This window comes from Rhinolophus sinicus, linkage group LG16 (genome assembly GCF_036562045.2).
Source record: "Rhinolophus sinicus isolate RSC01 linkage group LG16, ASM3656204v1, whole genome shotgun sequence".
Taxonomy (NCBI): domain Eukaryota; kingdom Metazoa; phylum Chordata; class Mammalia; order Chiroptera; family Rhinolophidae; genus Rhinolophus; species Rhinolophus sinicus.
Window position 1 is genome coordinate 20,046,362 of NC_133765.1, and position 26,389 is coordinate 20,072,750.

Here is a 26,389-nt window from a genome sequence, read left to right on the forward strand (position 1 = left end):
GTGATCCATCTTTTTTTAAAATTGAAACACCCCAACATGGTCCTCCCAGGCCCTCTTAACTGCTCCCTTTTTCTCCACAGCATTTGACACCTTCTAAATGATTTCTGTGGTTTATTTCTGTCTCCCCTTATTAGAATGAAAGCTCCAGGATGGCAGGAATTTTTGTTAGACTCCTTTCACTGTTCTATCACCGGGGCCTAGAAGTTCACAGAGTATGAACTTCATGGATATTTGTTGCGTAAAGTCTTCTAGTTCTCCTTGCTGTTGAGTACTTCTTGAATGTCCTATACGTTTATTTCAGAGGGGTCTCAAGAAAGATGGGAGGCAAACATGGGTGCCGATCAAACATCCCGAGATGGAAGTCTCAAAGTCAGTGGTTCTTAAAGTGTGGGGATCGTGAAGCCCTTTAAGATTATTACGAAACAGAGAGAATATAAAACTCAACATTTACACCTAAAAGTTTACATACAATTTATGAAGACCATAAATTTCATTTTAAGGATCTGTGTTCTTAGAATTATTAACGCAGTGGCCCCAGAGAGGAGAAAGAGGGGGTTTCTCCTTTCATTATATGAGTGTACCCTGTATGCTTCAATTTGTGTATAGTGCCTGTATAACAGTTTCAAAGTTTTAGAAACAAATTAAATATTTTAAAGGAACCTGTGTTCTAACACCTTGGGGCGATCATAAACTCAGGTGTCTTTAGGGGCCAGGGCGATGCGTGCACTTGGCTTTAGGACAATAGGCAGTGGTGGCATCTGTGGCTTGCAGACCCCACCCAAAGTGCTTAAATTCAACAGCATGAAAAACATGGTGCTGATACAACCCACACCCCTGCATTTGGCCCCAGGAGCACTATTCGTGAGCAACCTCTGCTTTGCCCTTTGTTAATAGGTTTTGTTTGAAAACCTTTCTGGGGAGTCAGTGATTCCTCAGTGATAGAGATGCAGAATTTCTGGAGCAATGGAAATGACTTGGGAGCTCCAGAGAATACGGTTGGTGGTACAGCGTGCAAATTTCACAAAGAAAGGGGTAGCAAGCCTCCCTTTTGCCGACTAGTCCAGTTCCTGCCTGGCAGGAGCGCCTGCTCCAATGAGAGAACTGAGGCAGGCTAGTGAATGAAGACAGCACAAGGTATGAGATGAATGAACTGGGTCCAGTCTAGGAAGGGAGCGCTCACCTCCAATGAGCTCTGTGAAGAAGGTAAACCAGGAGCCAGGCCCCAAAAGGTCTGCGCTGAATTTCCTCAGGTAGAGATGACGGAGGGCTGTATTCCTAGCGGGGTGAACAGTAGGATCAAAGGTCCAAGGTAGAAAAATCAAGGGGCCTCTTTGGAGAAGAGAGAAAATTCATGAGATTTGGCTCATGGGAAGAAGTATGGGGAGTAATGTTGAAAAGTTAGTTTCCGCAGGATCAGGCCCTCCCACTGTGCCCTTTAAAAAAAGCTATGGATCAGTTTTTCCCTGTGATCATTTCATCCTTGTGGAGTCCGTGCCCTCAGCCTCATAGAACAACTGGAAGGCTTGGTGGGGCCCCAGTGACTGACTACTGCTCCATGACCAGGTTCCCAACAGACACTCACTGACAGCGAGGCTACAAGGCCCCTAGTAGGCGATGGATGCTTCTCAGTCCCACTTCCTCCTCCTATGGGATTAAATGAAATACGAGGGAAGAGGGAAGTCCACCAAGGCCCAGAGATGGGATGTATGTTGTCTCAGAGCTAGTTAAGGAGTCACACACAGAAGCTGAACCCCTATCTCTAGCTCCTTATTCCCGGGCTCCCTCCCCTGCACTAGGCTGTCTGTTGAGGTTTATGTGTCAATTCCAAGTGCGGCACCACATTTACAATCACTACCACAACCCACTTCACATTTACCCCAGGAGGTGCCAGGCCTCATGCCAGGTTCCTGATGAGCATTAGCTCCCCGAGTTCTCAGAACAAGCCTCTGATACTACAGTTATTCCTGGCTTTCGGATGAGGGAGCCGAAGCTCAGAGAAGGGGAAATGACTTCTCTTAAGAGGCAGAGCTGAGATTCACACTCCGAGCCGTCTGACTGCAGGACCCATGTAGATCAAATAAATCTTCACTGCAACAGTGAAGGATGAGGATACAGGCAGCCCTCCAGGCTTGTGGGCAGCATTTCCAGTGGCCAAAAGGTTGAACAAGGCAAATGTCGCACTTGAGTCAGGTTTGTTCATGGATTATTTCCAGTGGCAAGAGTGGCTGGTCCAGACAAGGAGCTCCATAAACACATACTGAACGAGGGGGAAGGTGAGTGTGGTGAGTCACAGGGAGAACTGAGAAAGACCGTCACAAAGTTTCTGGGTGGGGGTAGAACCAGTAACCGAGCGACCCAACTCAACCCAAGGGGGTTAGGCACTTGAAGGACAGTGACTTGATGGGTGGACCTTTGAAATGCTCCCAGGTGAGCACATTGGCTAAAGGAATCCCATCAGGAACCATTCTGTCAAGTGATACATTAGTAAAGCAAAACTCACCCCGAATTATCATTTTGTATAAACCTGGATTTTTCTGGCTTTGCTCAGATCAGGAGTTGCTCGCATTCACTCAGCAGATATTTAGGGAGCATTATTTGTGCAAAGCTCTGTGCCACAGCCACCAGCACCCGCCCCAGTTGCAGGTGGGAGAGCTGAAACCCAGGGGGGTCTCAGGCCAAGGCCTGTGCCTGGCTCTGCCTCCTCAGCCCTGCAGAGTTCCAAAGTCAGCACCTGGACCAGGCTCTGAATTGTGAATACCCAGAATAACACTTCTCGATTCAACAAGGGGCTAGGCTGGAGTGTGTTCCCACCTCTTGTTTGTGTTAGGGGTCCCCAGGAGTTAAATGAGGGCGTCCCTCCCAGACTCCTGCACACAGGCAAGCGCCGTACCCCAGACCTTGCAGAGCACAGAAGCGTCTGCTGACCCCTTGTGGTCACTGTGGGATCTGTCCCGGCCCAGCCACCAAGCGCCTGGGTTGCACCTCTAGGGTGTTCTGGCCTGGTGACCTCAGTTCTCAAAGCCCTTTCCCACCCCTTACCTCATGGAGTCCTTCCTACAATCCCGGGAGGTGAGGAGAGCCAGGATTCCCACCCCCACTTTACAAATGAGTGGCAGCACCGTGGGATCCAGTCCCAAACCCAGTACTAATCTCCTAGCTGACCATGGAAAGTCAATTCCCCACTCCCTGCCTCAGTTAGGTGTTGGTAAAATAGGAGAGATGACCTGCACAGGCAGCTCTAAGGTTTTTCCAGCTCTCTAAACTCTCAAGAACGGGGTGTTACTTGCCCAAGGTCAGAAGCAGGTCTCCCCACTTCCACCCACACTGATCAGGAAACGCGAGAGGTGTCACAACAAACAAGAAAGCCAGTTCCTCCACCTTTATATTCTGATTATATGCCGAAGGGCCACATGAACACAAGTAAGTGAGGGGAAGGATGGATGGAAGAGTGGACGGATGGACAGACGGATGGATGAATGAATACATAGAACTCTGGGATCACTCTTAGCTGCAACTGGAGCAGCTACCTGCCTCCCCCTGCTCCCTGACAAGCTGCCCCTATAATTTCAGCTGCCTTGCCCCTTGGCAGGCTGCTCCATATCCAATTGGGGTTCCGAAGCCACTGCCCCTACCAGACAGCTTTGAGCTGGGAACTGCCGTGAGGGGAATGGGTCCTTATCGAAGACTTCCTTCCTGCCGTGTCACTGACCACTGAGGTCAGCAGCAGTGGCCCAGGAGGAAAATCAGGGCCAGGTCATGAACAGGAGGCCCACACATGGGCATCCCTCACAGAGCAGTTTCTGCAGCCAACAGTGGCTGAAATTGAGCGCGGTGCTCACAGTGAAGCTGAGGATCGCCAGGGCAGCTGGTTCAAACCTAGTGACTCTGAACACGTTCCTTAGCCTTTCAGTGCCTCAGTTTTCTCACCTGAAAGATGGGCTTGATACCTGACAAGTGTTGTGAGAACTGAATGAGGTAAGATATAAAACACCTTGCATGTAACAGGTGCTCAATAAATACAAGTTCCCTCCTTTTGTTTCAGGTCATGGAGAAATTCTGGAGAGGGAAGAAACAAGGCCCACTGCACCCAGAAAGTTTTTTCAACTGGGAAATTTTCCCAAGTACTCTAAAGTAGTGACGTGCATTTGGTGATGGGGAGGAAGAGATGAAATGTATTTTCAGCAAGAATGAAAGGCATGCTCAAAATCAATTGATAGCTTCGAAAAGAGAGTATCATTCATCTGTCTCCTGCCATCAGCACAGTTCTTCAGACACAAAAGCTATTCCACCAAGATCTCCTGAAGGCGAAACTGAGAACATCTTTTCACAGCTAATGGGCAGCAGTCAGGAGGACTCCTGTGTCCCCTTCCTCCACTTCCCGGCTGAACACCTTCCTCGTCCACATCTCCCTAACACAGCCTAACTCTCCCTAACCGCCTATTCGTCCTAGAATGGGTGACAAGTTACTCTTAGCCGCCTGGCAGAAGAGAGACCTGGGTTTTAGTCTAGCTCTCTGTTAAATAACTGGCTTCAGGTAACTGACGTGACACCTGAGGTCCGCACAACACCTTCTGTGAAATCACCAGAGAGCTCCAGGTTCCGGGCCCTCTGCTTCCAACTAGAGTGAAAAAGATAGGAGCTTATCAATGGTCGTTAGGAGGTGTTTGGAGTGAGACAGGCTTGAGGTGGGCTTTGTCACTTATTAGCTGCCCAACCTTAGGCAGGATTCTTACTCGCTGGACTTCAATTTCTCATCTATAAAATGGGGCTAATAAAAGTACCTACTTTGTCGTTAGGAGGATTCAATGAATCATGTTTGGAAAGAGCGACGCCTTGTGCCTGGTACATGAGTGCTCAATAAACACTAATATGTCAATGGTTTTGATGACTTGAATGGGCTTCCAGGTTAAGATTTCATTTGAACTGAGTCCTGTGTGTGGGTATGGGTACATATCCACAGGACTAAAGACTCTCTAAACCCCTCCTTAAGCTTCAAGATTCTATTGCTCAAACAGTATCTTCCTATCCAACACCCTCCATTCTTCCTTCATTGATTTCCCTTCTCTTTAATCGTTTTCCCTCCCAATAATTAAGCAACCTCTCCAGAATTTCATCATTTCTTGTTTCCTACTTAAATGCAACATGATCTGGTTTTTTAATGCAAAAAAGGGAAGACTAAAATTAAGCCCACAATCAGAGGAGAGTTAGTGGCTTATAAAGTGACTCAGGTTGACATGCCAACGTCCCACCCACTCCACTTCCAGGGGTCCCCCAGTCCTTTGGGCCACAGCATGACATGCCAATGACCCTCAGCCAAGGCCAGCCATCCAAGGGAGAAGGGTGCATGAGGCTGGTGGCTAGGATGAGGCTCAGAGAGCTTGTGTTAGGTAAAATCTAGGAGGTGGAGAGTTCCTGGGGACATTTTAGAGAAAAGAGGGGCCAGGGCTACTCTGTGGAACCTCTGAAGACTCCAGGATCCCCAAAGCCTTTTCCCTTTCTAGAAACAGTGGTAAGGAAAAAGACTTGTTGAAATGAAACAAATACACCAAAATGCTGGACGTGGCTGATCCAATAGAAAAGTGTGGGGGCAGTTTTTTGGGTTTTTTGGGGGTTTTTTGCAAACATAGTAATATTGCTTGTATAATAAAATTTAAACACTTAAAATCAATTATTCTAATCAGTTGTGCTCAGCCAAGAAAATGTACAAGAACTGTTTTGGCTCCCACTGAAAAGTAGCACACTCCAGTTCTCACAGAGAGATCATAAAGGGAGGAAACAGGAACATCACAAATATCGGGCTCCTCACCCCTGCCGTCCCCTGGGCTGGGGGCTTGCTCAGATTCGGCTTAGAGGAAAGCCTGACAAATAGCCAGGCAGCAGTGCTAGAGGGGCATGATGGGGACAAGGACGAGTGTGGACGACTTCCAAAAGCCACCAAGAGGCCTGAGGTCCTTCCCGAGCAGCTGCGGTGATGCAGAGTGACCACGCCACGGCAGTCAGGAAACCTGCTTCTAGTTCTTGGCCACCAACTGGCTGCGTGAACTTGGGCAAGTCAGGTCATCTCTCTGGGCCTGTTTCCTCATCTATAAAATGAGGGGACTTGATTAACTTGAAAAATATGTACTGGGCTCTTACCCTGCGCATAGTGCTGAAGCTGTAATACAAAAAGGAATAAGACAGTCATTTATTACCCTGTTTACTTGTCATTGTGGTCACAGAGATGAACAAGCCAGTGTCCTGGCTGTTAAGACATTTACAATGTAGTCAGGGTGACGCGGAGCAAACAAGAACTGGCCAGTCACTTGCTCGGTGCAGACAGAGGTGTGGTCACAGGAAGGAGTAGCCTTTTCTACCAAGGCCAGGAGGGGAAGTGTCACAGAAGAGGCCTGACCTTGATCCTGGAGGATCTTTGCTTCCTGCACTCAGACTGGACAATCTCATAAAGGGTTGGGACAAATACCCAAACAGCGATTACACAAGGGCGCATAAAGCCACCATGGGTACTCCAAGTTCAGAGGGGAGGGAAAAACCATGTGGCTTAGGCAGGGTGGGGTGAGGGGCAGGCTGGAGACAGAAGCTTTGCAGGGGAAATGGTGAGATAAGCCTTGAATGATGCAGTTTCCTGAGAGCCCTGAGGGGACGAAAGAGGCATTCTAGACAAGGGGCCTGCTCGGGTAAAGGCACAATGTGGGGACTGTTGGGGTGTAGTTGGAACAGCAGGCAGACCAAGGAGTGGGGACTCGCAAGGCTGAAGCCATCATGATGACAGACGTTGGAAATGACCGGCCCCGGGCCAAGCACCCCACATCCTCATGTCAGTTCTTGGAGGTAGGTTCCCTCATCTCTCTCCCATTCTTTCAGATAAGGAAACAGAGGCTCAGCGAGGTTTTACAAAGTCACACAGCTGATGGATGGCAGAAACAGCATGTGACCCAGGTCTGTCTGATGCCCCACCCTGATCTCCTTACCACTGGAATGCCAGGCAGTGGCATGACCGAGCCCTTCCCGTTTAAGGTACCACTGTCCCAGCGCACCTGGCCTGGCATTTCACGTCAGACGCATGGGTCCCAAAGGTTGGTCTTTGCCTTAATTAACCATGGAAGCTGCCGTGATTCAGCCTCCTCCACTCAGGCAGCGACGGGACTATGAGGATCTCCTTCACCAGAACAGAGGGGATGGGAGGGCAAGAAATATTTGAATCACTAGGGTTTTTATGCTCCACTGTCTGCTGGCGTCGGTTTATTGTTCTCCTACATGGGTGTGGGCTGGCTCGCTGCTACGTGTTCTCCTCTTGTCGGCCTAGTGTTGTCATGGTCCAGGGGCAGGCACTTGTCCGTGGCTTTTCTTCTTAGACTGGAATGAGACCTTGCGAGCTCGGATGCTATCCAGATACCGCTGGATGTTCATGGACTCCCGCCTCCAGCGCCCCAGCTTCCTGAGCTGGTCCATCATGAACTTTTTTTTCAGATGGTCATACAAGTGGGCCATCTTTTTCTTGGTCTTGTCTGAAGCTTTTATCTTACAAAAACACAGAGGTGAGGTTAGGATGAAGAAACTACCGCATAGCAAGAGAGGCTTCTGTGCTGCTGATAGGAAGGGGGATAATGTGCCAGCTGGATCCAATATGCCATAAATAATTTGATGCACAGGGAGCCTGTTTCCCTCATGTAAAATGTGGGCATTGAGCTAGATAACCCCTATGGTACCTTCTGACAGTCTGCAGTCTAGGAGCCTGATTTTTACCTCAACACCTCTGTTTAAAGACTGGTCAGAAAGAGGGAGGGGAAGGTGTGAAGAAAGGGTGCATCCTGTCCCTCAGCCCTTCGTTAACTCCCATCACCGTCCCCATTATTCATTTAGTGCTCCCCACACATTATCTGTGACAACCCCCACATCACACTGAACTCTACTTATTTCTTCTATCATTTCTGTCCTGTCCCCAACAAGACTGTACACTCTGGGAAGGCACGTCCTCTATCTTACTCACTCATCTGTTCCAATGAGCTAGCTGTGGAGTGGAAACTACGAAAAATTAGCTGTAGGTCTTCCTCATCAGGAAGATGGGACACATGCCCAAATACTTCCAAGCAAGGTAGAGTGATACATCCCTAAAAAAACCCCATAGAGTTCCAAGGAGGGGGATAGCAAGAAAAGCCTCAGAAAGGGTTGGCATACAAATGGGGGTTTGGTTTTGAAGGATGGCAAAGTGTTGGCCATGTTGAAATAGAACCAAGTGGGAGGTGAGCCTGAGAACCGACATTTTAACAAACTCTCCTGGGGATTCTAAGCACTGACATTGTCTCAAAATATCCGGCATAATGTACGCAGAGGTGAGCTCCATCAGGGCCAGTCAATGTTGCCATAATTTGACATCAGGAATCAGTGCCTGAGTGGATCTTGGGGACAAGGGATGAAGAGGGAGGGTGTGTGGCAGAAAATATGGACACTAAAAGACATCGTTCAAATCCGTGGTCTCTGAGCGTGGCTGAGCATCATAAACGTTTCAGTTGCTTGATAAAAATATAGATCCCAGAGATGTTAGTTTAGTAGGGTTTGGATAGGAGCCAGGAATCTGTATTTTTATCATGTACCAGAGATGATGCTGATATAGCCATTGAAAAGTAAAGTGGCTGCTTTATAGCACCATTTTCTAGCTTATCCTCATGACAGCTAGCTTTTTGGTCGCTCTAAACGAGTGATTTCACCTTGAGCTTGACTTGAGATCCGTGGCCATAAATGGAGAGATATCAGCCATCATCCACTATTCTCAGAGTGTGTTCAGAGGATTCCCAAGACACTAGACCTTAGCTGTCTTCACTGAGGTCCTGAGGACCAGTGGCTAGCCAAATCTGCCTCTTCACCTAATGTGAGCACTTCTGCAGGAGAGACAGAAACACTGCCACGCTGCCACTCAGGCTTCAAATCTACCGAGCTCCTCAGCAAGTTACTAGGTCTACACACAAGGAGACAGGCCCTGTCCTTAAGGGAGAACACCCTGCACGATGGTCAGTCAGACCCAGGTTTGCAACTCTGAAACAATGCACTCTGTGACCTTCGTGAAGTTACTCCATCTCCCTTTGCCTGTTTCCTGAACTATGAAATAGGGTAATAATACATAACGGACAGTGAGTAGCTACAATACATAAGGGCTCAATACAGCTTTAAAAAGAGAACTCCTGGATGGCTGGAGGCTGGCACCACCCTCGGGTACGTATAAAACCAACTTGGGACACTTTCCGCTGACAGGGTCTCAGAGATACTCACCTTACTTGCCAGAGGTACAATATTCCCCACCCACTGGTTTATAGGGGTGGCCCTCAACCCCTCCTGGGCCAGTCAGAATAGCCCACACCGCCTGGCCCCAGTGACTAGGACAGAGATGGGCCCATGACCCAACCGGGGCCAACTGGAGTCCTTCTCCAGGATTTGTCTAAGTCAAGCAACAGTGGAAGCACTGCATTTCCTTTCTGGGCTACAGGCCAGGGTTTCCTGTGGCCACTCTCCCCAGGGACAGCTAGCCTGATGATGCCAAGATACAGAAAGAAGCAGAAAAGTAGATGGAGAGGGTGAGTAGAAGACACACACAGTGGTATCAGAGGCCCTGGCTTCTCTCATTTTAAACACTGGTGACCCTCTCTTATCGATCCTTGATTATGTAAACTCATCGTTCTCTATTTTGCTTGAACTAGTTCAAGTTCAGTTTATGTCACCTGCAACTTAAAGGATCCTAATAGATGCTATTTTATAAAGGAGAAATGAGAGTCCTGAAGGTAACGTGGGTTCCCCCAAGGTCACACAATGCTGGCCTGCCCATCTCTGAGTCCACTCTGTTTCCACTACACCAGGCTACTGGAAGTTTAGCAGAGGGAGAAACACGCAGGCCTCTACACTTCTCTTGGTCTCTGTGGCCCTTAAAAGGATCTGGCACCATCTCTTAAGCCTCCCTCACTCTTTTCAATGTCAGAATCCCATGGGTCCATCCAGATTTGGCCCTGGAACATGGAGGGAAGCTCAGCAGAGTCAAGAAGGGGACAGCAGCTTAACTCTGCACTGCCTGCTCTGCTTGAAGAAATGAGCATGTTCTTGGAGTCCATCGTGTTCACGAGTCTCTTCCAGTGCCTAAAGCAGTGCCTGTCCCAAGCAGGCCCTAAGGATAGACTTAATGAATCAATCAATCAGGGTCTGTGGGGTGATGGCACTGTGGTTTCCCTCCCCTTCTTCTGAGGACTTTCAGCTAAGCACGGCAAGCCCTACTTGTCCATAACCAAAGAAGTATTAGTGACTCAATTCTCATATGAAAAATGGGGGGAGGGGGAATCCCTAAAGGAAAATAAATTGGCCAAACTGTGCTGATGCCACTTCAAGCTTTAGGACCCAAACTTCTTTTTATGAGGGATAGTAGGAATCCATTCACGGATTCCCCAAATAGAAAGGTAATGTGCTTTGAGGACAAAAATGCCACAAGAGCCAAGAGACATGAAATCCTTTTCCCTGGCTCCCTTGGCCCAGAAACAGCTGTGATACCCTGGGCAAATCAGTAACCCCGAATCTCGATTGCCTTCTCTGTAAAATGGGATTTGCATTAGGGCACCTTGATGGCTCCCTATCTCCTCTAAGATCTGTGATCTTCCCCCCAGGGTATAGGGGAGAGTGAAATGAACATGAGGCAAGCCACTAACAGCCCCCAACACAAAAGCTTGCGAGGACCTTACCTCCATCTCATAGAGTCGTTGTGCACCGAGGTTGTCACGAATTATCACCCGAGATAAATGGCTCTTGGGTAAAAATTTTGTCACCGCTGCTTCACTGGAATTCATTAAGCTGGACGGGGCAAAGGAAGGTGGTACAGGTTGAGATGGCTGGGGCCATGGCTAGGACAGGGCCTGACTTGATGGGCTCCTAGAGTAGTGGCTGAAGCTTCCTTGGGTTTCTTGGGCAAGGCACAGCTCTGTCATAATAGTCAGAGGAGCAAGGGAGTAAGCCTAGGTTTCTTCTTGTGGAAAATGTGTGCTAAACAGGTGTTTCTTGGATGAGGAGAGGAAAAGACATCCAGAGAAGGATGTGGAAAGTCCCAGAAAAGTATCAACAGGGACTCAGAACTGTTCACTGGAGCAGTCATCTTACGCAGAAATGCAGGGTGAAATGGGAGGTGGGGGTCTTAGAAGAGAGGAGCAAAAGTTACAGGGTAGGGTTCGGAGGGATAAATTTGAGGGGGGTTGAGGTGGGGTCACCTGCTCCAGGGCCTAGGTCTAAGAGAAACCTGTAGGAGGGGGGTCAGAGGAAGCAGAGGAAAAGACAATAAAGAGTTTTGACAGAGGTTAGGTTGGTTAAGAGGGGAATTCTAAGGGGAAAAAGGAGTTTGGAAAAAGTTAAAGTGAGGAAAGTGTGGGATGGACAAATGTTTGAGGAGACTCTGGAGGGTAAGAGGTAGAAGAAGGGATGGGGTGGGGTGGAGTAAAATGGAGCCAAGTGAGACTAGAGATAATGATTTGGTCAAAATGAGGAATTAGTCAAACATGGATAATACCAGGCACTGTTTTCACTTTTTGATAATTTGGTACACTATGAAATAGTTTTACAACTACGTACCATTAAACGTTTTTTGCCCACTTCAAAATAATTGCTCACATTTTCTTTCTAAAATTTGGAAACTAAATGTACAATAGGGAGGCAATTGAATAAATTCTCGTTAGGTGATACAATAAAATACTATGCAGTTATGAATAAAACAGACATTCATAGTGTGTTAGGTGGAGGAAAAAGCAGGTTACAAAACAGTGAACTTGTTGGTGACATTCTCAACTACCACCAACCAAAAAAAAAAATGTATATATGTGTAGGCATGTTGTAGTATATATATATATGAATAGATCTGGAAAAATATACACCAAAATGTTAACAGTGATTGTTTCTGGCCATTCACTTTGCTTGTCTGTTTTGTCTGATTTTTCTATAATAAGTGTATACTGCTTTCAAAGGACAAAAAAGACAATTGATAAAACGTTTTGACAGATTAAAAAAAATTTTTCTAATTCATTTTCAGCCAATTTGGAACTATGGTTTTATGAATGGTTTTACATTCACAAACTAATAATAGAAATAAACAAATGCTCCTAATCTCTCCTCACATTTTTCTGACAGCAAAGGCATGAGGTGATGAAAAAGGCTGGTTTAGAGACGAAGGTGTTCACATACGAGTACAAAAGTACCCCAAATTTTGTTTTAAAAAGAGACTTAAAAATTTTAAAGACATAAAAAAAATTTTTTTTAAAGACATAAAACACCTTTCACCCATTCAGTGGTGCGCCAAATTTACCAATACTTCCTGGGAAGCCACACAAAAAAGGCAGTCAGTGACGGGACATAACTCCCTTTCGAGAAATAAATAATGAACATCGTGAATCAAATGTTTTCCAAAGCCAGGCCTCTGTGGGAGCCTAGAGGATGCTGTGACGGGCTTGGGGGGGGGGGGGAAGTTGGGGTCTGTGGGGACTGGGGGCGGGCTGGGGGAACTGGGGGCTTTCCCAGGGCAAAGTGGTGAGGAGAGGGGTGTCAAGCCTGAGGGGATCTGGGCCTCATCAGACTCTAAGGTCAAGTTCAAGACTCGGCCCAAAGGGCGCTGGGGACCACCGGGCTACACGAAGTCAAGCCTGGGAGAGTACAGGGCCGGTGCAATCGGAGGAATGTGAGTTGCAGGTGAGAACTCCTGCTTCTCCTGGGCGTCCGGGCTGAGGGCATCCTGGCTCCCGGGCTCCTGGCGGTGCAAAGAGCTGGACTGCAAAGGAACTGGGGCCCCGGTCTGTGTGAAATTCAGACTCTCCTGGGGGTCTAAGAAAGGGCTGGGCTCTGGGAGAGCCAGGGCCGGTGTTCCAGGGCCCAGCTGAGCGAGCAGGGGTCCGTGGGAGTTCGGGCTGATCAACGCTCTGGGCACCCGCGCCGCACCTGAATAGCACTAGCGGCTGCGAGGTCCGCGGCTGCAGGAAGCAGATCTGCGGCTGGGCCCCTACGTTGATTTCGGGGCGGTTGCCGGGCCCATCGCGCCGGGAGGCCGAGCGCGGATAAGCGCCAGAACTGGTGGTCGCCTGGGCGGCGGCTGCTTGAGCAGAGGGCGAACTTAGGTCCCATGTGACCGAGGGCTTGGGCTGCTGGGTAGTAGCGTTTTCCACGCTACGGAACGACTCAGTAACAGGACCCAGACCCGGAACCATGCTCCGTGGGCCCGCGCGGACGTGGAGTGATTCCCTGCGCAGAAGCTGCGCGCGGAGCACCGCTCGTTGCCCCGGAGACAAGCGAGGGAGGAGGGACGGGGTCGCAGTGGGCGGAGTCCGGAGGTTGAGGACTTAGCAGGATTGTCCCTCGGCGGGTGCCGTGATGCAACACAGCGCGTTGCTGTGGAGACGGGCGGGGCCATTGGCGTGGGCTGTCGCGCGCGCTGAGCGGACCCTGCTTTTCGGCTAACTGCTGTGGCCCCCGCGTGATCGCGGGGTGCGGTAACCGGGTAAGTTCGGGCGGGGCAGCTTCAGGGTTGGGAGACGAGGCCGGGGTTTCTCCAAAGACTCGGCACGCGGATTCCTACCCGCTTCGAGGGACCATTGCTATGGAAACCAGAGCGCCGGGTCGCGGGCGATGGGGGCTCCCTGGTTGTGACGGGTCTTCTCTGTCCCCAGACCCTGGTCCGAGGCTTCGGGCGCGGTTGCTTCCTGAACGAACTTGCACTCCTGCCCGCGGGAGAGAGGTAAGACCATCTGGGTCTGGACACTCAGTAGCTGAGGAAGCCCCTTCCAACGCCAACTTCCCAGGAAACCTATCTGACTCTCCCCTGGAAATGGGCGTGGACTGTCAACCCGTGGACTTTGTTCCTCGTTTATAACCCAGTATTAACGAACGCCCCACGGTGTTTGCCGACTTTTCCCACGTATAATGAGACCAGGAAGATCGGCTTTCGGACCCTGCTTTGTGACCCTAGACATGTCCCCTCTTTGCCTCACTTTCCCCATGTGTAAAATAGAGCTATTATAACTCCAGACACCGGCCTGTTATACTGCTTTGACGATGAACCAGATGAGGAAAGCCAAAGGCTTTTCGGGCTATAAAATAGTGAAATTGATCTGCGGCCAAGTTGCTGTTTCTCTATCTTCCTCCCGGTCTCTAACCGTTCTTCAGATCTTTGTGTCATTTCTTTTGTGTGTGTGTGTGTGATTTCTTCAGGCGATCTTTGCAGCTTCCTAGCTGGGCCTGAAGTAAATCCCGTTAGTCTTCACTCCCATAATGCCCTGCATTTTAACTTCCTTAATAACAGCAAGAATAGTTATCATTTCTAGAGCACCAGGCCCTGTGTTAAACCCTTTACCTGGGTTGCCTCATTTAATCCTCAGAAGATCCTTATAAGATAGGCACTGTTATCCTTATTTTCCAACTCTGTTGTAATCGCCTATTTAATGTCTGTCTCTCCCACTAGACTTAGAGCTCTGTAAGGGGGGGAGGGGATGGCTGTCTTGTATATTTCAGTATCCCCAGCACCTAATGAAAATGACTCTCTTCCCTTCACTACCCTCACCAAAAGCAGTGTCTCCTCTGCAAACCTTTTGTCACTGTGATGAACAGCAGTCTCCCCTAGTCCTGTTGTCCACAGAGTACCTAGTTTGAGGTGGGGGGAGCTCAGTCTACTTCTCTGGTTTTTTGGAGGAGGATCCAAAACATTCCTTAGCATTTAGGTTTCCAGCTGGGTTGGGAGAGGAGAGCTTTTCCCTGCCCTCACATGACCTTTAGAACAAACCAGCCCCATCTACCCTTCTTGGGGTGAGCCTGATGTATTTGACTCTGAGGCCTTGGCAGGTAGGATTTGCCTATACAACCTGTGGACTTCCTAGCAGCCTAGGAACCACACTCACCTACACCTAGCTCTTCCTCCAAATTCTAGAGAAACATGGCAGAGAACTCATCCTTCCCAGAAAACCTCTCAGAAGGCAGAATAGTGGTTGTTGGAAATATTTCCTCATTCAACAAGTATTTATCAAGCACCTACTTGTGGGGACACGGAGCTTGGCACTGGTAATACAGTAGGAGTGAAAACAGACACAGTGATATCCCAAATAGAATCACAGACAGATCAAGGCAAAACCACACCTTCAGGAAGTGTTAGGAAGCACAGGCCTTAGAAAGCCTGGAGCAGAGACTTGATCAAATGTGGGGGAGGGGTGTGATCCCAGATTTCCCTCAGGAAGTGATCCTTGGCTAAGACCCCAAGGTTCTGCTGAGTGTAACAGATCAGGATCTGACAAGCTTGTAAGGAACGGACTGAGAACAGCAAAGGCAGGACCAGATGTCCATACAGAACTGCAAGTAGCTCAGCCTAGCTGAGGCCCTTCAGTACGTAGGGAAGGCTAATAGCAAGCTGGAGAGATGGGCAGGAGCCAGGCTGTAAATGGCTTTGACAGCCAAGCTAAGGGACTCCATCTCATCCTGACAGTGGGCAGCCACTGAAATATTAAGCAGAGGAACAGAATTTTGGCTTCTTATTTGTCTGTACTGGATGAAGACTGCCGTTTGGTTTGAGGGGTGTGCTCTAAGTCCGGGTGTTCCTATTTCAGTGAAACTCGTGAGGATGTGCTATTTTTACAGCTTTGTTCAAGACTGGGAGAATAAGGGGCCTGGGATTTCTTAACAGGGGCCTGCCCCTCCTGGGGTGCATGCCACAGTCCTGTGGCACACACCATCATGCTTGTATGCCTTTCTAGTACCTGCGGCCCCTCTGCCTCTCTGCATTTGACCTTGGGGGCTGCTGTGGTGGCCTCCAGAAAGCTTTCAGTGACCCTCTTCCTCAGGCCGTCCTGAGAGGCACGGTGCAGGAGCGTGGTTAACGATGTAGGACTACAATTTGAGATCAGTTTCACGTGGGCACATTTTTGTCTCTTCACAGAGATGGTTCTTGGAAAGGGGAAGCTAAGACCCTCCTCTCTCTTATCCCACCAGTGACTCCCAGCACCGTGGACTCTGGTTTCTTGTCACTGATTCAGAGTCTCATGATTTGAGCATAAAATCAGAAGACTGAAGAGGGAGACTATCTGAGTGGTTCCCACTTAGGGGGGCTGGAAGGGAGGAGAGGATTTTGAAGAGAAGGGAGAACCTCTGTGTGAGCCTAAGTGGAGAGTTAGGCCAGGGCTCAGCTGCAGGACACAAGTCGGCCTGCCCAGCTGAAAATGTGGAGCCCCTCAAGTGGAGGCCTTTAGTGCCAGTCTCGGGGTTGTCCTTTGTCCTGCAGGGCAATGAACATTACGTCTCCTGAGAAGCATGCTGAAAATGCGGATTCATGCTCCTCACCCCAAGAGCCTACTCGGTGGATTTGAACATGAACCTGAGTGTCTGATAAGTTCCCTGAGTCATTCTGTGATGGTCAGAGGACAACCGTGGGGAATCCTGCTATAGGCCCATCCATCCATTTCTCAGAAATCCTCTGGGGTTAGCCTGCTGGCCCAGTTGGGCTCCTGCTCTCTAAATGTTCTCTCCCTCTTTGCAGTGTTCCATGGACACAGCCTAAGAGAAAGAGGCAGCTTTTATGCCTCACTGGCCGCTGACCTAACGGCCTGATGACAGCAGCCCCGGGCACCTTCCCGGTTCAGTTCCGGCAGCCCTCGGTCAGCGGCCTCTCGCAGGTCACCAGCAGCCTGTATATCAGTAGTGGGGTGGCCGCCAACAACAAGCTCATGCTCTCCAGCAACCAGATCACCACGGTCATCAACGTCTCGGTGGAGGTGGTGAACACCCTCTACGAGGACATCCAGTACGTGCAGGTGCCTGTGGCAGACACACCCGTCTCGCGTCTCTGTGACTTCTTTGACTCCATTGCCGACCACATTCACAGTGTGGAGATGAAGCAGGGCCGCACGCTGCTCCACTGCGCAGCCGGCGTGAGCCGTTCAGCCGCCCTCTGCCTCGCCTACCTCATGAAGTACCACGCCATGTCCCTGCTGGATGCCCACAAGTGGACCAAGTCATGCCGGCCCATCATCCGGCCCAACAACGGCTTTTGGGAGCAGCTTATCCACTATGAGTTCCAGCTGTTTGGCAAGAACACTGTGCACATGGTCAACTCCCCTCTGGGAATGATCCCTGACATCTACGAGAAGGAGGTCCGTTTGATGATTCCACTGTGAGCCACATCGCCAGCCTCGGCACCGGGGTCAGAGGTGCAGATCTGCCATTGATCCGACACCAAGATCTGAACTTAAACATTCTGCTTTTGTGAGGCAGAAAAAAACCAGATGACGCCTTTTATAAGAGCAAGAAAAAAGGAAAGATGCTGTAGCTTTTAACCTTGTAATCCGTATCTTTAAAGATTAAATTCACTAAATATAAGATGGTGAAGATAAGTTTTCTTACCCTGTGAGTGACAGGTCATAGCCGGTGGCTAGAGGGGAGAGTGAGTGAGGCAAGTGGTGCCCGGGTCAGATGGACCGGCGGCCAAAGCATATGGGAAGCCTGGAATCCTGTGGCCCTCCCCCAGACCGACTAACCTACAAATGGGTCTGCCACAATCCGCCTCATTCTTTCAAACCCAAAACCAGAGCCTTAAGCATCATGGCACCTCCTTGCTTTTCACAGTAAGTGCCAACCTACTGGATAAGTGACCTTCAGTGGTGCTCTGGGAACCTGAGGGGCCCCAGGCCATCCCCACATCCACCTTCAACCACAGGGGCCCAACTCTGGTTTTTCTATATTGGATTTATGCTCAAAGAGAGCATTCCATTGTTGAGTGCTGTTGTACATGGCAAGGTCTCTAAGTGCCCCTGACATAACAATCCCCCACGAGCCTTTGGTGAAAGGTGGCATTAGTTTCCTCCAGGGCACATGTGGGAACAAGGCCTAACATGAGGCCTCAGGGGTTCCTCTCACAGGCCTGGGCTCGGAAAGCTGGAACTGCAGACCCAAAACCTAGCTTTGTCCCCTCCTGCCAATGTGATCTGGGCCTCAGTTTCCTCATCTGTCAAAGCAATGGCAGTAAGGAAGGGCTCACAGGTTGTCATGAAGATTCAACGATTCCTTAGCATGGTGCCTGGCACACGGTAGGTGCTTCGCGTGACCAGCCGCTCTCGTGAATGTGCCCTGGGCCTCTGGTGCACGTCAGCACAGTTGAGTCATCCTCATAATGGCACTTCCCCCATCTGTGCACTGCCCTTTACAGTTTACAAAGTGTTCTTCCAAAAATCATCCCATGTGAAAACAAAATGGTTTGACTCCTTTGAAACTCTACCTTAAGGGAGACGTAGACTTTGAAGCCTTTTCAGAGTTCTCATTGTGTTTAATCCATGTGCAATTTAGGGGTCCTAAAGCAAGAAGCACACTTCCAGCTCCCCCCAAATGGGCTTGTTTAGATCGCTGGGTCCACAAAGACACATGCCAAAGGGGCAAATGAGTATGTCCCCCAGTAGGCCCTGAAATCCAGGATTGCTCAAACCCCCAGGGGCTGAGCAGCTGGCTCAAGGCCAGCTATTCTAATACAGAGGTTTGCAGACAAACAATATATGAGACAGACAAAAGCACAACTGCTCGGTGGGTCCAGAGCTCAGTGCCAGCCAAGTGCCCTTTGTCTCCAAACCTACCCACCCTCCACTTCCACAACAGGCATGCCCAGAGGTACAATTTTAAGGTGGGGGGAGAAGGAAAATCATAGTTCTAGCCTGATCTTCTCGTTTTACAGATGAATACAGACCCACAAACACCAGGGCTGGCGGGGCAGAGCCCTCACAAAGCTGCCTTTCTGAAAGAAACCCAGATGATAGAAAATTTCTTTTAAAGCATTTTTAAAGAGAAATTTATTTGGATATATTTTGTTTCCATTTAAACATTTTTTTTAAATTAACATTCCATAAAATCAACTTTGTCATATGTACAGTTCTATGTATTTTAACACATTTGTCTACTTACCTACAGTCAGGACACAGCAGTTCCATCACCCCAAAAAATCTTATGTTACCCCTTTGTAGTCAAACCTCCCCACACCAGCCCCTGGCAAACACTGATCTGTTCTCTGTTCCTATAGATTTGCCTTTTCCAGAATGTCACACACAGAATCATAGAAGATATAACGTCTGGAGACTGGCTTCTTTCAGTGTAAAGTCTTTGAGATTCGGACATGTTGCTTTTTATGGCTAAGTGTGGTATTCCATTGTATGGATGTCCCAGAGTTTGTTTTACTCTCACCCACTGAAGGATATTTAGGTTTCCAGTTTGGGGTAATTTTGAATAGAACTGCTATAAACATCTGTGTATAGTTTATGTGAACTTGTGTGAACTTGAGTTTTCATTTAGGGCATCCACCCAGGAGTGGGCTTGCTCAGTCATAGGGTAAAAGTTATGTTTAACTTTATAAAAAGCTGCGAAACTTCCAGAGTGTCTACTGTATTTACATTCCACTATGAGAGATCCAGTTTCTCTGTATCCTTGCCAGTATTTGGTACTGCCAGTATTTTTTGTTTTAGCCGTTCTATAGATGTGTGGTTTTAATTTGCTTTTCCTTAATGGTTAATGATGGTGAGCATTGTTTTGTGTGCTTAATTGCCTTCCACACGCCCTCTGGTTTAAAAATATCTATTCAACTCTTTCGCCCATTTTAAATTGGGTGATTTTCTCACTGTTGAGTGTTGAGAATGTGTTATATATTCTGGATACAAGTCCTTTGTCAAATATGAATGTGTAAATATTTTCCCCAGTCTAGCTTGTTTTTTCATTCTCTTAAAAGCATCTTTTGTAGAGCCAGTGTTTCTCATGTTGATGAAGTGCTACTTACCAATTTTTCCTTTTATGTATTATTATTTTGGTGTCATGTCTAAGAACCCTTTGCCTAATTCCAGATCACAAAGATTTTCTCTAATGTTTTAAAGTTTAAGAGTTTACATTTTTCACTTATTCCTATGATCCTTTTTTAAAATTTATAAGGTGTGTTTATATTGAGGTTCATATTCTTTTTATATGGTTTCTAATAGTTTCATCTCCATTTGTTGAAGACTGTTGTTTCTCCATTGAGCTCCCTTTGCACCTTAGCGTAGGTCTATTTTTGGACTCTTTGTTGTTTGATATATGTGCCTTTCTCTTCACCAGTACCACACTACTTTGATTACTGTAGCTTTATAAGAAGTCTTAAAATCAGACCGTGTGAGTCCTCCAATTTTCTTCTTTTTTAAAAAATTGTTTTGGTTATTCTAGTTTCTTTGCCTTCCTATATAAAGTTTACAAGAACAACAGCAATAAATCTTGCTGGGATTTCAGTTGAAAGTTAAATCTGTTGACCAATTTAGAGAGAATTGATCCATGAACACAGTGTGTCTGACCACTGATTAGGTCTTCGATGTCTTTCATCAGTGTTTGGTAGTTTTCAGCATACAGGTCTTATATATTTTATTATATTTATATGTAACTATTTCATTTGAAGGTAGGCATTATAAAAATAATTTTTTGTTGTTGTTTTCAATTGGTCATGGTTAGTATATAGAAATACACTTGATTTTTGTGTGTTGACCTCGTATCCTGTGACCTTGCTTCATTCATTATTCTAAGATTGTAGATTCCTTGGCAGTCTACCTGTAGACAATCGTGTCCTCTGCAAGTAGAAATAGTTTTCTTTTTTTCCATTCCAATCTGAATGGCTTTGATTTCTTTTTTTATTACACTGGCTAGGACTTCCAGTATGATGATGAATATGAGTGGTGAGAATAAACAGTCTTGCCATGTTCCTGATCTTAGAGAGAAAATGTTCAGTCTTTTACCATTAACTATGATGTTCGTTATAGATTTTTGTAGTTGCCATTTATTTAGGTTAAGGAAGAGTTGGAAAGTATTCTGTCTTCTACTTTCCAGAAGAGATATGTAAATCGGTTTTATTTCTTCTTTAAATGTTTGGTAGAATTCACCAGTGAAACCATCTGGACCTGGAGATTTCTTTTTCAGAAGGATTTAACAATGAATTCAATTCCTTTAATAATTCAAGGACTATTCAAGTTATCTTTTTTTTTTTTTTTTAAAGATTTTATTGGGGAAGGGGAACAGGACTTTATTGGGGAACAGTGTGTACTTCCAGGCCTTTTTTCCAAGTCAAGTTGTTGTCCTTTCAATCTTAGTTGTGGAGGGCGCGATTCAGCTTCAAGTTGTCCTTTCAGTCTTAGTTGTGGAGGGCACAGCTCAGCTCCAGGCCCAGTTGCTGTTGCTAGTTGCAGGGGCACTGCCCACCATCCCTTGCGGGACTCGAGGAATTGAACTGACAACCTTGTGGTTGAGAGCCCACTGGCCCATGTGGGAATCGAACCAGCAGCCTTCGGAGTTAGGAGCATGGAACTCTAACCGCCTGAGCCACCAGGCCGGCCCCAAGTTATCTTCTGGATCTTGGGTGAATTTTGGCAGTTTGTGATTTTAGAGGAATAGGTTTATTTCATCTAAGTGTCAAATTTATGTATGTAGAGTTGTTAGGGTTTACAGTGATAATCACCTTTTTGTTCTTCATACTAATAATTTGTCTTTTCTATTTGTTAGTCTGGCTAGAGGTTTATCAATTTTTAAAGAACTTCCTAATGGTCTCTTTTTTATTTTCTCTGTTGTTCTTCCCTTTATTTCATTGATTTCTGCTCTTTATTATTTCCATACTTCTGCTTGTTTTGGGTTTATTTTGTTCTTTTTTCTAATTTCATAAGGCAGAAACTTAGGTTATTGATTTGAGACCTGCATCCCACAAATTTTGATTTGCTGCATTTTCATTTTTCTTCATTTCAAAGTGTTTTCTAATTTCCCTGAAAATGTCCTCCTTTACCCATGGATTATTTAAAAGTATGTAGTTTAATTTCTAAATATTTGGAAATATTATTACTACTTTTCTGTTGTTGGTTTCCAGTTTAACTACATTATGGAGAACATACATTGTATGATTTCATTTCTTTTAAATTTGTTAATGTTTATGATGTAGGATATGGTGTATCTTGGGGAATGCCTCATGAGCACTTGGGGAAAAAGAAGGTTATTTTGGATGGAGTGCCCGATACATGTCAATTAGGACCAGTTGATTGATAGTAGTTTCAATTATTTTACATTCTTTCTGATTTTCTGTTTACTTGTTCTATCAATTCCTGAGTGAGGAGTGTTGAAGTATCCAACTAAAATTGTGGATTTGTCTATGTCTCTTTTCATTTCTATTTTTGTTCCATGTATTGTGAAGCTTTGTTTTTAGGTGCAGCTATATTTAGGATTGTTATGACTTCATGGTGAATGACCCTTTTATCAATATGCAGTGACTCTTTATCCTTCTTAATTTTTTGCAGTCTGATATTAATATAGCCACGCATCTTTAAGTAGTATTTGCATGGTATGTCTTTTTACATCCTTTTACTTTTAATCTACCTTTATTGTTATATTGAAAGTGAGTTTCTTGTAGACAGCACATAGTTGGGTCTTTTTTTCTATATCCAATCTGTCTTATTTGGTGTGTTTAGACCAAAATTATTGATATTTGGATTTAGGTCTACCATTTTATTGTTTTCTGTTTGTCATTGCTGTTTCCCTTAGAATTCCCTTCTTTTGAATTATTGAATATTTTTAAGTATTCTATTTTAATTTTATGTAGCTTTTAGAGGTTGCACTAGAGATTATTATATATATATATATATATATATATATATATATATATATATACTTAACTTTAATTCTACTTAGAATTAATACCTTACCACTTCAAGTTGAATGTAAAAACCTTACCACATATGTAGTTCTCTTCACCCTTCCCTGCTTTATGTAGTAGTTGTGATATATAGCACATCTACAGCTAGCAAAAATTCTACCTGTGTTATAATATTTGCTTTCAACCATCATACACCTATTAAAGAATTTAAGAGAATATTTATGATTACTATTGCTCTTCTTTTATTCCTGAAATTCTAAGTTTCCCTTTGGTATCATTTCCCTTCCATCTGAAGAACTTCCTTTAACACTTCTTTTAGAGGAGGTCTGCTAACAATGAATAATCTTAGCTTTCCTTAATATGACAATTTCTTTATTTTAGTCTTTTAGCTGGATATAAATGTGTCAATTGATAATTTTCTTTTCTTCAGCACTTTAAAAACATACCATTCTTTCTGGCCTCCATAGTTTCTCATAAGAAATCCGTAGTCATTCTAGTTCCAATTGTTTCCCAATAGGTAATGCTCTATTTTTCTCTGGCTGCTTTCAAGATTTTTCACCTTTTCTTTAGTTTTCAACAGTTTATGATGTATGTGGGCATGAAGTTGTTTATGTTTATCCTCTTGGGGTTCACTGATCCTCTCTCAACAACTTTGGAAAGTTTCCAGCTATTATTTAAATGTTGTTTTCTGTGCCATATTCTCCTCTAATCCTGTGTCTTTGATAACATGAACATTAGACCTGTTGATATTGTCCCATAGATTCCTGAGGCTCTGTTTATTTAAAAAAAAATTTTTTTTTCGCTCTCTGCTGTTCATATTGGATAATGTGTTAGATTTTTCTTGCTGCCACAAACTTAGTGGCTAAAAAAGAATATCTGTTATTTTACAATTTCTGTAGGTCAGAAGTCATGTTGAGCTTGACTAAGTCCTTTGCTTGGGATCTTACAAGGCCAAAATCAAGGAGTTTCATAAGGCTGAAATCCAGTGCATTTTTTTTACTTGAGGCTCTGAGGAAGATTCAGCTTCCAAACTCATTGAGGTTGTTGGCCAAATTCACTTCTTTTCAGTTGTAGGGCAGAGGACTACAGCTATCAGCTTGGGACTGGTCTTTTCTCCTAGAAGCTGCCCACGTTCCTTCTAATGCTTCCAGGTGGTCTCCTCCAACAATGGCCAGTTGAGTCCCTTTCATGTTTTGAACACCTGTTCTAAACTCAACCAGAGAAAATTCTCTGCTTTTAAGGATTCGTGTGATTAGATTAGCCCAGCAAATAATGCAGACAATCCCAATATTAAAGTCCGTAACTTCAGTTGTGTCTACAATGTGCCTTTTGTCATGTAAAGTAATATTCACATTCTCCAGGGAATAGAGCATGGACATCTTTGGCAGAGGTGGGCAGTCTGCCTATCACAGATAATTCCTATTGATCTGTCCTTCATGTTCACATATTCTTTTCTCTATCATCTCCATTCTGCTACTAAGGTCATCCAGTATATTTTCAAATTCTGATGATTACATTTTCTTAGTTTTAAAATTTCTGGTTGTTGTCTGTATCTTCTATTCTAATAATATTTGGTTATTGTCTGTATGTTCTATTTCTCTGCTGAGACTTGGTATCTTTTCATTTCTAAAGTATTTTTCTGATAATTCCAACATCTAGGTCATCTCAGTGTTCAGATATTCTCGGCTCTTTGTATGTAGAGTCATTTTGGATTGTATACTAGACATTTGAATGTTGTGTTATGAGACTCTAGGTTGTTAAATCCTATGGAAATTGTTGAGTTTTTGTTTTAGGAGGCAGTTGACCCTTTTAGTTTCAGTTCTGATCTGATCTGTCTCCTGTGGATTGTTAAAAACAAGACAACAGGACCAAAATGGAGTCACTTATGCTAAACCCCATACCACCAAACCAAGATTTAATTTACAGTTTCAGCTCTCCCAGAAATGGAATCTTTTTTTTTTTTTTTTTTTGCCAATCAGAAATGGAATCTTAAACCAGTCAATCAGGAATCACCTGATCAGTAGCAGTTAAGTAATCTTTTTGACAGACCCATGCTATCCCCTAAAGGAAAATAACCTTGCAATAACCAACCCCCTTTTTTCTTAGGATAACTTCCTTGTTTCTGTTCCCTTCTGCATATAAAAATCTCTCATTTTGTACAGCTCCTCAGAGCTCCTTCCCCATTGAATAAAACCAATAAGATCTTTAAAAATTTACTCAGTTGAATTATCTCTTCTAACAGGGCCATACTTCCAATATCAGTTCAGTTTTCAAAACTTTTGCAATGTAAGTCAGATCTGTCCTAAGCTTGGGCCATCCAGGGGCCAGTCTGATATATGGGTGGTTTCCCTAGTAGTTTAGTTCTCAGTCATTGGAATGCCATTTAAAGTCAGACCCATCCATGTGAGCGTAGCGTTTCATATACAACTTTATAGAATCCATTTCTCATGCTCCCTCCTGTCCACAACCTCCCCCCACACTCCAGGGCCTTTAGTCTCCCTGCTCTGCCAATAACATTCTGTGACTGGGTGTGATTTGTGGCCAAGTGACAAAATGAAGACACAAAAAAGGAAATGAAGATTCCTTCCCCCAAATATGCTTTTCAGTCCATAGGGGTTTTTTTTGGTCAGAGAGAAGGATTCCCCTTCAGAGTTTAGGTGCTTTTCCAGCTGCCACAGCCTCTGCTGCTGTCAAGTTTAAACTTCAATATGAGGCTTGCCTGGGGGCAGGGTTAGATGGAAAAGAAAACAAGAAAGGATTTCCCTCCTCTGTACTGAAAGGGACCTCCTTCCAATACTCAGACCAGAAAGACAGGGCTTCTCTTAGAGTTCTCTTGTGGTGTCCACCGCACACTTCTAGGGTCTACACTGCCTTTGAGACCAGGTCAGGAGATACAGGAGCAAAAAACAAAACAGGAACCTTGCCGCCAGATTGTTCTATACTTCATGTTCTGATTTCCTTTCCCAATTCACCTGCTACCATTTCTTCAGAGTCTTCAGATAACTGTTTCATGTATTCTGTCCAGGGTGTTTCGTTGCATCAGGGGGAAGGGCAGACTATGCTTAACTCTGTATTACTCAGAACGGGAACCCTGAAAAATTTATTTTGAAAAACACATGCTCATTTTTGGAAAAAGGAAAGCAAAATATGGTCCATCTATAGTACTGTCTTCAAGCTATAACCAAATCAACATTTTGTCATTCTATCTATTTCCTTCCTTCCACAGATTTTTTTTTTCATAGTTGAGAAAAACATGTTGGCTCCTCCTTTGTAAAATTAATTTTTTTTAAATATTCAGAATTGAATGTGGTGGGACCAGGATTTCACATCTTAAGTGGGAGAGGCTGAGGTTGAAGGCTCTTGAGAGGGTCCAAGTTCTTTTCCCAAACAGTTGACTCTGTTCTTTCAGACTCAGAGTAGAGTGGCCCTTTACTCAAACAACCTAGGGAAAGAAGGTCATGTTGGAGGTTTAATGCAATCCTGTCATAAGGGAGAAGGAGATGGTCCTCACAGCCCGACATTCTGGTTCGGGGATGGAAATCCCAGACCTCTGATTTCAAGAAACTTTAACTTTCCCACTCTAAAAGTGCAGCATCTCTTTTCCTTTGTGATAAAGTCAATTAAATTTGATCTGAGAAGTTTCTGTGAAGGTTATACTGTTTCTCCAAAAATAAGACTTAGCCAGACAATCAGCTCTAATGCATCTTTTGGAGCAAAAATTAATATAAGACC

General features: G+C 45.5%; 2 protein-coding genes across 2 annotated transcripts; one reads left to right on the plus strand and one right to left on the minus strand.

Moving 5' to 3' along the window:
• Positions 1-6,182: 6,182 nt before the first annotated feature.
• Positions 6,183-13,333, minus strand: LG16H5orf52 (linkage group 16 C5orf52 homolog). The gene is made up of 3 exons (XM_019743138.2): positions 12,943-13,333; positions 10,713-10,821; positions 6,183-7,518 (listed from the first exon to the last, which is right to left on the minus strand). The coding sequence occupies exons 1-3, from the start codon at positions 13,206-13,208 to the stop codon at positions 7,309-7,311; spliced, it is 585 nt and encodes a 194-aa protein (XP_019598697.2). The 5' UTR covers positions 13,209-13,333; the 3' UTR covers positions 6,183-7,308.
• Positions 13,334-13,359: 26 nt separating this feature from the next.
• DUSP18 (dual specificity phosphatase 18) lies at positions 13,360-17,355 on the plus strand. Its single transcript, XM_019743135.2, has 3 exons — positions 13,360-13,498; positions 13,668-13,735; positions 16,517-17,355. The coding sequence occupies exon 3, from the start codon at positions 16,587-16,589 to the stop codon at positions 17,151-17,153; it is 567 nt and encodes a 188-aa protein (XP_019598694.1). The 5' UTR covers positions 13,360-13,498; positions 13,668-13,735; positions 16,517-16,586; the 3' UTR covers positions 17,154-17,355.
• The last annotated feature ends 9,034 nt before the right edge of the window (positions 17,356-26,389 follow it).

Coding starts and splice junctions, on each gene's coding strand:
- LG16H5orf52 (XM_019743138.2), bottom strand. CDS start 13,208: ATGGTTCCGGGTCTGGGTCCTGTTACTGAGTCGTTCCGTAGCGTGGAA. Junction 10,822..12,942: donor CAGCCGCTAGTGCTATTCAG/GTGCGGCGCGGG, acceptor TGCCCCGTCCAG/CTTAATGAATTCCAGTGAAG. Junction 7,519..10,712: donor AACGACTCTATGAGATGGAG/GTAAGGTCCTCG, acceptor TGTTTTTGTAAG/ATAAAAGCTTCAGACAAGAC.
- DUSP18 (XM_019743135.2), top strand. CDS start 16,587: ATGACAGCAGCCCCGGGCACCTTCCCGGTTCAGTTCCGGCAGCCCTCG.